Here is an 11,016-nt window from a genome sequence, read left to right as displayed (position 1 = left end):
AACTCCCCCCTCGGGTGAGTGTAGCTCAGTCTGAGTTTACCTGCCTCACTGAGTCTAACGTCGTCCTTCAGCACCTGTTTCTTGAAACTAGTTATGAACCGGTTTAATAATGATGACGTCAGAAACCTCAGAGCGTGTTAATCATCATCGTGAATCCAGTGATATTAACGCTACAGTTTTACCCACAAACTTTTCCTTAGTATTGATTCACTTGCAAAAAGAAACGCAAGTGAGTGACGTCATTCAGGGGTGTCAGGTGACAAAACAGGAAGACAGAGGTAAGATTTCCTACCGGGACTTCCGCCCGGGATCCGCTTCGGATTAGAAACGAGTCTACAGCATTTGAAAGAATCAGCGCGAAGGAAGGTGAGAGCCGATAAACACACGAGCTAACAGGCTACAGAGAGGCTGCTAAGTCACAGCTAACAGGCGGCTAACAGACGGCTAACAAGCGGTTAACATTCGACTAACAGGCGGCTAACAGGCTAACAGTCTGAGTGTATTTCAACACCCTAACCAGAGTAAGATGGAGGTCGGCAGGCAACATTAGCGACATTCATCAGGCGCAGTTAGGACTGTATGGAAAATGAAAATACCCTGGTTTAGCGAGTCTACAACTCCGCTACAGTGATTCGGTCAGGTGAGACTTTAATGTTGCTAACGTCAAAGCAGGGGTCATACAAGCAAAGCTGAATGTCAGCGGCGTAAAAACTGTCTAGAAATGAATGGAGTTTGGCGGAAACAATCGGCTGGGTTGAAATCACACGCGCTTTAAATGTATAGTCTATCATGTGAGCGTACACTGTATATATACATGTATATAAATCGTCAGTGAAGACTGAAATCAGCTGAAATTTAGCTGGAGTCTGGCGCAGTCTGGTGGAGAACGCAGTGATTACTGATGTTTCAGTATTGATTATATACTAACTGCATATTCTGTATTAATCTAATAGTTTCCCTCTATTGTATGGACGATGATCACATATTGATTGTTTGGGTGACTGGGGGTGGGATGACATTGATTATTGACTTGTTATGTTTCAGTATAATTGAAGTACAGGTGATGTATTGATAAGGTATTGATTATTAATAGATTTTTCATTTCAGAGTAAATGATGTATAGATGGTGTACAGGTTATGTCTTGATTATGAACTGATGATATATTGATCATTGACTGGTTATTGATTTTTTCCGGACAGTATGGAGGATGATGAACTTCCGTCAGAGGATGGGATGGGTGGGCGTGGCTCTCTACCTGCTGCTCAGTATCATGGCGGTGTACTACGTCTTTGAAGTGTACACGCTCAGTTTGGAGCGCGTACACAGAGGCGGGGCCGGCCCATCAACTCTGCCCCCCGCCGTCACCTGGTCTCACCTGCCGTCACTTCCTGTGTGGATGTGGGTCTTGGTCTTCCTGCTGCCGTACCTGCAGCTCTTCCTCTTCCTGTTCTCGTGCACGAGAGCCGACCCTCGAGCCGTCGGTTACTGCGTGCTTCCTTTCTGCATCGCCCTGCTGTGCAGCCGCCGCCACACCACCCAGACACCGACCAGTTATAAGGTAGGGTCGGTGATCGACACATAGAGAGGACCAATTGCAGAGGCCGCCGCAGCTCTGGACTATTTGTGTTGATGTTTGTGGTGTCACTTCCTGCGTGCCTTTAAACAGTAACACTCCTGCCAGATGTAAACCCTCCGCTCTGTCTTTCGGAAGCTAAGTTCAGGATTGCCCTCAGTGTGGACTGTCAGGACCAACATCTCAGCTGAGTTTGACTGTTAGAGAAGCAACTCTGCCCCCACTCTGGACTCTCAGGATCAAGAGGGCTGTCCTGAGCATCGACTGACAGGCTTTACAGTCGTCTGTACCTCAGTCTGAAGTTGTTAATCAATCTCCTGTTTTCTTTTGTTTATTGTTACTGTGACACCACAGACAGTCCTATGCTGTGATTGACAGTTATGAATATGGTGACAGCAGCAGTTCCAGCATCCACACGTACTTTGACCAGTTACCTGAAGCATTGGTCCTGTCGCTGTGTTTACCTACACGCTGATATTTATAACAGAGGTTACCTGACAGCTGCTGGCCAATCAGAGAGTAGGATTTTCTGTTGTACCTTTCGGTAATTATGTGTTACATGACACATGTTGGTTACCATGACAACTTTATTACATCAATAAAATGAAAAAACAATGTCATGTTCAGAATTTTATAAAGTTTTATTTTGTTTTTAATCTGAATGAAACTGAACAGTCCTGATTCCATCACTGCAGCTCAGAGTAACATGAGGAGACTTCACCTGGTTTTACCTGCTTCACCTGTTCAGTCATTTGTTCCTGATTCAGTGAGAAACTTCATAATAATTCTTCTTATTGACAATAAATCCTCCGTCTGACTTTATGAGCTGTGAATTACTTCCACTGTTTCTTTTCTGTTCTGGTCATGTGATCATGTTGTTTCCCTCTCTCCTGGTTGAATCTCACCTGTGGATGTACTGTACCTCAATTTACCTGCAGGTGTCACAGTTTCTTCTCACATCATATTCAGGACTTTATTCATGTTGCCTGTAATTAATGCTCAGCCTGTGTCACATGACCGAGCGCAGAGCAGGTGAACCCAGAGGGAACTGAACCAGGTGAGAACCTGCTTCATGGTTGGGGACGGCAGATGTGAGCTGAACACTGAACAGATCCTGGGTATGTTGAACGTTCTTCATAGTACAGGCCTCTGGTTCAAAGTGGTTTTAGATTCAGTGATAGAGTCAGAGATCAGGACTCCACCATGAACTGAGGATCAATGAGGACTGATTGGTGAGTGATTCATGAGTAGAAGAAGAGACAGATGTTTTAATAATCACAGTTTATTATGAGTCTTTACCTGAGACACACCTGTAACAGCTTCATTTAGTTTCTGCTCGTCCATATAACTGATTACATGACATCGTCTTCAGAGACTGTGATGTCAAACAGACCAGGTGTTTCAGGTTTTGGATTTTTTAGCTGGAGGTTGTACTTGAGAGTTTTGAGGATCCTCTGGCTCCTCGTCTTCTTCAGAGCTATCCTCCTCATCTTCATCACCTGCAACAAATGCAATTTACTGTTCAAGTCATGGTTTTGTATTAAATGTGGCTCGTTTTTATTAGTTTACCTGAACAGTATCAATGACATAATAATAAGAACAGAAACACATTAGCTTTGTTGCAGCATCAGTTGACGAACCTTCTGCGCAGTCTCCGCGAGATTTTTCCCGCTCCACGAGCTCGCTGAGAAGCTGCGAGACGTTCGTGCTCAATTCGTTTATTCCTAGGTTCAGAGAAGTCAGATTATTTTCTACTTGAACGCAGATTTTTTGTCTCTGTCCATCTCTGAACTTTACCTCTGCTAACACCGCCACACCCGCCATCTTCACTACGACCTCCTGCTTTCGTCATGACGCACTGTCTGTTGCCTTCAAATGCCTTACGGAAAATGATGATTTCAAGGTTAAATCGTGCTCCAGGACTGTTTTCTCTTGTTGCTCTTCTTCTTCATCATCTTGTTCTATAGCTTCTTGTTGTTAGTAGCAGTATCAGCAGCAATGTTGCGTTTTATCAGGGGAAATGTTGAATGGAGATTTTTTTCCTGAGACACGGGAACGCACCACGGAGCGGTCGCATACGTCATCATGTGGTTAAAATTTATTTCCATCCCGGCGTCGTTAGTTTCTGTTCTGTCACACGTACACTCGGTTCTTCTGGCGACTTCTGTTTTATTGTTTTTAAATTATTATCTCTTTCATTACCATTTTTAAATCACTGACCTCTGACCCCAGTATGCCGCCAAATACGACCTGCGGAAGTGAACCGGAAATTGTCATCAGCTAACAGTAGCTAGCAGTTTGTCAACAAAGATTAGACTAACCGAACATCGGGCGAATCTGATTATTGATTCCTATTGACCAGCTTATCGCCTGCTTTACAGTCGGGTCAGACGGAGCAAACTGCCCGGTTACACTTCTCGTCCCGCCGCGGTTCGTTTCGGTGAGTTTGTTTTCATTCACAGAGCTAACACCGATGGTGTTAGCAATAGCACCGAGCCGAGGCAGCCTTGTTTACTGAGGAGTCTAACAGTCTGTTTTCTGTTTGAGCGTTAGCTGATCACACTGATCGATGACCAATGAACTGATTAATAATCAGTGGCAGAGAAACGGAAGGTGCCGCTGTTTGTCTCCTGTTTGCTTCAAGCAGCAGAAACAATAGAGACAGAGACAGTGGAGACGTGTTTCTGTTATTTTCACTGCCCCAGTTTAAATAAATGGACAAAATAACAGAATCACCTGTCGGGATTGTTCAGAGTCAGTCTGATTGGATTTTGGCTGTTGCATTGGATCAAAACTTGGCGATGGGTTTATGACAGTGGGTGTAATCCAGCCTTGGTTTGGATCTGGATGAACCCACAGAGTGTGTTGTAGAGAACTGTTTGGCAGGATTGTGACGCCTTTGATCCAAAAACAGCAGGGTTATCCTGATCCCAGTAGACGAGTGGGTTCAGGAATAAAATGTCATAAAACTTTGAGATTTGTCAAATAATTTGACATTTTTTCGTGCAGTATACACACAGTTTGTGTGTTATGGGTGAGGTGACTGAAGGTGGACGAGGACGCAGGGATAGTTACTGTTCTGTTTTCTGTCCTTTTAAACAAAACACTTAAACTGACCCCATGAGGACTGAGATCAGTCACTGTGACACGTAGCCCATGCACAGCACCGGTACTCTGGCTTTGGTCATGTTTAAGAGTTTTTATATGGAGCACGGTGAATCGGTTCACTGCTGTGCTGGAAAAAAGAATGAAGCTGTCCAACCTTTGCTGATCCTGAACATGAGGTTTCCAAACACGTGACATAACATCCTGGTCTCTGTGGGTTTGCTCTTCCTTTGCATTATTCATCCAGTGAACAAACTGAATGTGTCAGAACAACTCTAACCCTAACCCTAACCTGACAGGTGAACACACAGGTGACAGTGAAGTTCTTGTGTGTCACATCACTGTGTTGATGTATTCATGTGTTAGCTCTTTGTGTGTCTCAGTTGTTGTTCACAGATCAGATTTTCATTTGTTGGTTTGATCAGACGTATAAACGTGTGTGAAACGGCGTCTGTTAACTCACAGTCTGATGTTGTTTGTTTGTTTGTTTTGCAGTAAACATGTGTGAGGAGCAGACCGTGTCTCTGGTTGATGTTCTGGAGGAAGATGAAGAGTTGGAGGAAGAAGCCTCAGCAGTTTTGGCAGGAAGTGACTCAGATCACTGCTCGTACCCTCAGGTTAGTCTGTCCTCAGGTGAGAGTCCAGTTCAGACCTGAGCGAACTGTTACTGCTCGAAGTAACAGAGAGAGAGAGCAGCTGTTTGTGACTGTGTGTGTGTGTGTGTGTTCAGGGCTACGTGAAGCGTCAGGCTCTGTACGCCTGTAACACCTGTACACCAAAGGGAGGAGAGGCAGCAGGAGTGTGTTTGGCCTGTTCATATAAATGTCATGAAGGTCACGACCTCTTTGAACTGTACACCAAGAGGTGAGTGCTCACCTGTCAGCGTGTCACGAACACATCACCCACACAGTATGAACACATCTGTCAGGAGTCGTCACACGTGTCTCTCTCTCTGCAGGAACTTTCGCTGTGACTGTGGAAACAGGAAGTTCACGGAGCTGAAGTGTAAACTTTACCCTGTGAGTGTAAAACGGTGGAAACGTAGATCAAACATGACGCTGCACACGTGTTCACACGGAGAATCCTCAGCTCTGAGTGGTTGGATGTGAAATCACTGCAGGATGTTCCAGATGTTTTTCAGAACAAAAGCAGTGTGTGTTCTGTTTCGGTGTCCTTACTGTTATAAAGACGACACAGTGTGTGTGTGTGTGTGTTGCAGGATAAAGACGAGGTCAACAGCCTGAATAAATACAGCCATAACTTCTTTGGAGTTTACTGTACCTGTAGCCGGCCTTATCCAGACCCAGACGACCAGGTGAGACACCCAAGCGCCTCCTGACGATCAGCTGCACTCTTCTGCTTTTATCACTGAAGCTTTGTCTCTGTGTGATTGGCTGGTTTTGTCTCCAGGTGGAGGACGAGATGATTCAGTGTGTGGTCTGTGAGGACTGGCTGCACGGCAGGGTGAGTCCCTGAAAGCCAACCAGCTCACACCTGGTTCCTCCAGGTGTTCTGTAGGAAAGATGCCGTGTGTGATACGATGTGGGTTGAACAGGAAACGTTTCCTGCTCTGTCACTGACCTCAGTGACGACACACAGGTGATATCAGTTACACCTGCTGACATACACTCCGTCAGTGAGTGGGACAGTTGTGCAGCTCAGATTCACTCTGTATTCCTGCATCACCTGTCAGTTCTGAGCTGAGCTTTTCCTTTAGTCCACGTTTATTTCAGTCCAGGTAACAGGTGAGGCGGGAAGTTTCCACGGGAAGTTTCCACAGGAAGTCTCCGGAAACAAAAACAGTCTTAAACTTTGCTCTGAAGCTTTTTGTTCACTTTTCACAAGCATTTTGTTTTGGTGTCTCAGGCGGCTCGACGCTCTGTGACTTCACTCACACCTGTACCCGTACCTGTGTGTTTTCAGCACCTGGGCTGTGCGGTTCCAGACTGTGTGGAACTGCAGGAGATGATCTGTGAGTCCTGCATGAACAAGAACCCCTTTCTGTGGACGTATGCTGCTCACCTTGCAGGTAAACATAAGAAAAGGTTTACTTTTGCTGTGTGATACTTTTCCTGTGTGTGATGTACTTCCTGTTCAGTTCCAGGTCCAGCAGCACAGGTGAAGGAGGAAAGAGAAGCAGATTCAAACACAGACCTTCCTAACAAAGACGAACAGGTGAGAGGGTTAAACTGGTTAAACTGGTGATTTTTGTCATCCTTCAGAGTTGGTTTGAACACACCTGTGGTTACCGTGGTAACGGAAGGTGTGTTCAGGTGTGACCGACGTCAGAGCTCCGTCAGTCTTCATCAGTTCTTCGGTGAACGATGAAGCAGTGAAATCAGTTTTTCCCGCTTTTATTTTCGTTGATGTTTAAAAGTTTAAAATAAGATGTGAACACAACAAAGCACACGCACGCGCACACACACACACACACACACACACACACACACACACACACACACACACAGCGTGTACATGCATTGCAGACGCGGGGCAGAGCTGTGTGGACAGTAAAGGACAGTAACGTGATCATGTCCTTCAGTGCAAATGGGAAATAAAACTCGATTTTATTGTGAAATTACAGCGAGTGAAAAACGACGACTCGTTTCCGCGTCACGCTGCAGGAGGAGGTGAATTCTTTCGTCATGTTAACATGTGCACAAAGACAAATGTTCAGTGTGATTGATGGATCAGTGTTGTGTCAGGTCGGCGGCGGCGTGGAGCCCAGGTGTAAGCGGAGCCGCGAGGAGGCAGAATCCAGCTGTGGACTGAAGGAGCTGCAGGCACGCCGTCAGGAAAGAGTCCGATCAGGAGCCGTGTTCTGGCCGTCGGCGTGGCGCTCCAAGCTGTGCTCCTGCAGCGCCTGCCAGGTAACGCTGATGTCACGTGAGGTCACGGGATTTTGTATGGTGTGGTTTAGTGACTGATTTCCGATGCGTCAGGAATCAGAAGTTAGGAATGGAGTAACGTCTGTAGCTCACCTGTCCCTGACCTACCTGTGTGTAATCAGGAGCACCTGTCCAAAGCCGACCTGTCCTTCCTGTTGGACGAGTCGGACACCGTCCTCGCCTATGAGAAAAAAGGAAAGAACAATGAACAGAAACAGGAAGGACACGACCCTCTGATGTCGGCGCTGGACAACCTGAACCGAGTGCAGCAGCTGGAGATCATCCACGGTACATGAGCCCACAAACACCACACGCAGCACGCGGCCGCACACTTTGTGTTAAAGCATTTATCGTGTGTACGTTGCACCGACAGAATACGCAGAGCGAAGTGACCGAGGGACAGAAAGTGGTTGTTTCATCCCATAATAAATATTTACCTGTGAATGATGCAGGAGTTGAAACCAGGAGAGAAAATAATGAGTGAAGTTAATGATCGACGCAGGTTTTTGGTTCTATGTTCAAAAAACGTAACTTTTTCAAAGGTGAAGGACAAAATGTGTAAAAATCAACAAGGACATTTTTAATAAAAACAATATAAACAATTTAATTTATACTGACGCAACATCGAAGTGAAAAATAAATAGAGAGAGAAATGTTAGCGCCGGATGCTGATGAATCCTGTGCCAACTGTGAACTGCTGCTCAGGAAGCTCAGAGCTGAGGGAGTGAGGGTCACTGAACATGGGACTGCCAGCACCATAGGTGAATGTTAAAGTTACTGCAGGTGAGTCCACCTGAGTGCACAGGTGTGTTTGGTGCTTGTGAAGCTTCAGCTGCTTCAGTTTGTTTGTTTCAGGATACAACGACATGAAGACTGAACTGAAGGACTTCCTGCAGAGATTTGCTGCTGAAGGAAAGGTCAGTGTCACCCTGAACATGACCTCTGACCTGCTGACCTTTGACCTGCTGACTTGAGTCCTGACATCACGTGACTCTGTTCTCTGATAGGTCGTGACTCCTGACGACATCCGTCAGTTCTTCGAGCAGCAGCAGAGTCGCAAGAGACGAAGAGTCGACGCTGGGCGATTCTATTGCACCTGAATGCCTCTGACCTTTGACCTCCCCCTGTCCATGTAACGACCACGGATTTTGTCCTGACGGGGATTGTCCCGTGTCATTTCCTGTCATGTTTCCTGTGGATCAGCTAAAGTTTGTGAATTTTCTCCACATTTTAAAGTTTTTTTCCCTGAACTTGTTTTTAATGTCTGTGTTTCAGAGGTCAAATGTCACCCACACTGTTCTGTCACTGTGTGTGCTTTTTAATGGAAACCAATAAAAGTGAAACACAACACCAGCATGGAGTCTGATGATGACTAACACAGATGTTGAGACGCTGTGACACCGGAGCCATTCAGCACCTCCTCAGTGGGAGGACTGGGACCAGAGACCCTCAGCTTTGTTGAAGTAGTGCAACAGAAGCCAAACCTGATGTGTCCTCAGTCTTGTTGAGTATCTCCTGTCAAAAAGTGTCCACACAGCAGCCGGAGCTCCTGACGTGTTTCTGTGTGAGTGAAGCTGTGAACTCTTTCCACGTGTCTCTGAGCTGTGGTGGACACAGTGTGAGGGACAGTACGGTGGTCAGTCTTACTTCCTGTGTTTGTATTTGTCGTGATGAAAATGCGTCTTGTGATGTTTTGTGATGCTGAACAGGTTTGAAGCTGCAGGTCTGTCTGTGCACATCAAACACTGACGTTAACCCTTTAACCTCCGTCCTGCGTCACTGAATCAAATCAGTGGCTGCTGAGCTGCAGGCGAACGATGATGAATCACGTCAGAGTCACGTTAATGTCATTGATCCTGTCTCTGCTTCAGCTCACGTCTGATTTGTTCAGGTTCATATTCACACCACAGAACCAACAAGTAACAGCTCGTATTTGTCAGATTATGAGTCTGCTGTGATCTTCTCCAGCCCCCCCGCCCCCCCCACCCCCTCCCCTCCTCTCCCTCCTCCCCCTCCTCCTCTGCTCCTCTGGATTCAGCCTCTCGCAGACGGAGCAGCTCAAATCAAACACATCAACATAAAACTGAGAACAACCAAAGACGAAACATCGGCCAATCAGAATCACTCAGGTATTTCTCAGTGAGCAGGTGATCGTTGCCGTGACGATGGTGAGCAGGGTCCTGAGGATGACCGTGGGAAACGTTTCAGTGTCGACTTTGACTCGTCCAAAAGAAGTCCTGAAGGAGACGAGGAAGATGATTTACAGCAAACCTCCCAGGAACAGGATTGGAGCCGCAGTAAGTCTGACTGGTTCTAGTTTGTCCAGTCTGATGTTGTTGTCCACCAGTTATTCAGTCTCAGCTCATTCAGTTTTTGGAATATTTTAGTTTTAATCCTGAGCTGATGAAGATTAAAGTTTTTTTTTTTTGGTTGAGGTTCATTTTGAGCACGTTAGAAATCCACAACAACATCAGGTTGAAAAATCCCAAACTTGTTTGTGCTGTTGTGTATCCAAACGTTCAAAGTGCAGCCTTCACTCTAAACATTCAGAAAACTGGAAACGTTTGTTTTCCATACAAAAATACACAAAAATAACATCACATGAGATTTATGTTTCCATCTTTATGTTTTATGGAGTGAAATAGAGAGATTTCAGAGCGTAGGATGAAACAGCAGAGAAACGTCTGACGTGTTTCTGTCCCGTGATGTTTCACATCTATCTGTTCTGTCACAGCAAAGCCTCTTTGTTATGTCGGTGTTCGCGGCCGCCATGTTGACTCCGGCTGCCTGGATCCTTCGTCACCTGCCAGAGTACCGGGAAAGGTCCAAACAGGTCCAGCAGACTCCCAGGACCTGAACTTCGTCTTAACTGTCTCCAGCTCATCCTCAGCACAAACAGCTGAAGTTCACACGTCAGCATATTTTAAGGTGAAATCAATAAATGTGAGGTAAAATGTATTTAATCCTCAACACTGAAGTGTAATTAATGAATATTTGATCATGATGTATATACAAAGCTGTTCTGAGGAAGTAGGAAGTGTTTGAAGATAAAATAAAAGCTTGGGTTTGTGTGTTTGTGTTTGAGCAGGATGTGTGTGTTTGTTTAGTTTTCTTCTGCTGGATTTACAGAGTTAATCACTTCCTGTTTGAGAACATCAGTTCCCACAGAGACAAACTCATTAAACCTAAGAGGAAGACATCTTCATCATCATCTTCTTCTCGTGGCACACAGTGTGTTACACAATGAAATCATGTCCACTGTCTTTAACAGGTTTATTTAACATTAGGAAACATTCAGAGGCAGGGAGGGGCTTAATTTACATTAGTATACAAACAATATGAAAACAGAAACCATTCTGGGTCCAGTGGACGTGGGAAGGAACCCCAGGTTCCTGGTCTGTCCCTCATTCCATGGAGGAAGTTTAGGGTTAGGAGCTGCACAGTGCAGT

At 45.6% G+C, this 11,016-nt stretch overlaps 2 protein-coding genes and 1 long non-coding RNA gene across 5 annotated transcripts; 2 read left to right on the top strand and 1 right to left on the bottom strand.

Moving 5' to 3' along the window:
• The first annotated feature begins 16 nt into the window (after positions 1-16).
• Positions 17-2,396, top strand: tmem251 (transmembrane protein 251). 2 transcript variants are annotated; one of them, XM_041065130.1, is made up of 2 exons: positions 17-366; positions 1,201-2,396. In XM_041065130.1, the coding sequence occupies exon 2, from the start codon at positions 1,209-1,211 to the stop codon at positions 1,581-1,583; it is 375 nt and encodes a 124-aa protein (XP_040921064.1). In that variant the 5' UTR covers positions 17-366; positions 1,201-1,208; the 3' UTR covers positions 1,584-2,396. The 2 variants fall into 2 exon arrangements, with proteins under 2 accessions (XP_040921064.1, XP_040921065.1); XM_041065131.1 differs by lacking the exon at positions 17-366 and adding an exon at positions 392-640.
• LOC121200071 lies at positions 2,385-3,437 on the bottom strand. The gene is made up of 3 exons (XR_005896485.1): positions 3,215-3,437; positions 2,874-3,073; positions 2,385-2,782 (listed from the first exon to the last, which is right to left on the bottom strand). It is a non-coding gene; the product is annotated as an uncharacterized LOC121200071 (long non-coding RNA).
• Positions 3,438-3,724: 287 nt separating this feature from the next.
• On the top strand, positions 3,725-10,642 carry LOC121200092 (putative E3 ubiquitin-protein ligase UBR7). Of its 2 annotated transcripts, none has more exons than XM_041065171.1 (13): positions 3,725-4,014; positions 5,175-5,296; positions 5,410-5,543; positions 5,638-5,698; positions 5,899-5,994; positions 6,090-6,143; positions 6,603-6,708; positions 6,784-6,854; positions 7,385-7,549; positions 7,690-7,855; positions 8,423-8,484; positions 8,575-9,864; positions 10,302-10,642. In XM_041065171.1, the coding sequence occupies exons 2-12, from the start codon at positions 5,180-5,182 to the stop codon at positions 8,665-8,667; spliced, it is 1,125 nt and encodes a 374-aa protein (XP_040921105.1). In that variant the 5' UTR covers positions 3,725-4,014; positions 5,175-5,179; the 3' UTR covers positions 8,668-9,864; positions 10,302-10,642. The 2 variants fall into 2 exon arrangements, with proteins under 2 accessions (XP_040921105.1, XP_040921104.1); XM_041065170.1 differs by having other exon boundaries at positions 3,727-4,014; positions 6,778-6,854.
• Positions 10,643-11,016: the final 374 nt, after the last annotated feature.

The sequence above is a fragment of the Toxotes jaculatrix genome, chromosome 19 (genome assembly GCF_017976425.1).
Source record: "Toxotes jaculatrix isolate fToxJac2 chromosome 19, fToxJac2.pri, whole genome shotgun sequence".
NCBI lineage: Eukaryota > Metazoa > Chordata > Actinopteri > Toxotidae > Toxotes > Toxotes jaculatrix.
Note: the sequence above shows the minus strand (reverse complement) of the source record. Positions and strands in the feature narration are given on the sequence as shown.

Coding starts and splice junctions, on each gene's coding strand:
- LOC121200092 (XM_041065170.1), top strand. CDS start 5,180: ATGTGTGAGGAGCAGACCGTGTCTCTGGTTGATGTTCTGGAGGAAGAT. Junction 5,995..6,089: donor ATCCAGACCCAGACGACCAG/GTGAGACACCCA, acceptor TTTTGTCTCCAG/GTGGAGGACGAGATGATTCA. Junction 6,144..6,602: donor AGGACTGGCTGCACGGCAGG/GTGAGTCCCTGA, acceptor GTGTGTTTTCAG/CACCTGGGCTGTGCGGTTCC.
- tmem251 (XM_041065130.1), top strand. CDS start 1,209: ATGATGAACTTCCGTCAGAGGATGGGATGGGTGGGCGTGGCTCTCTAC.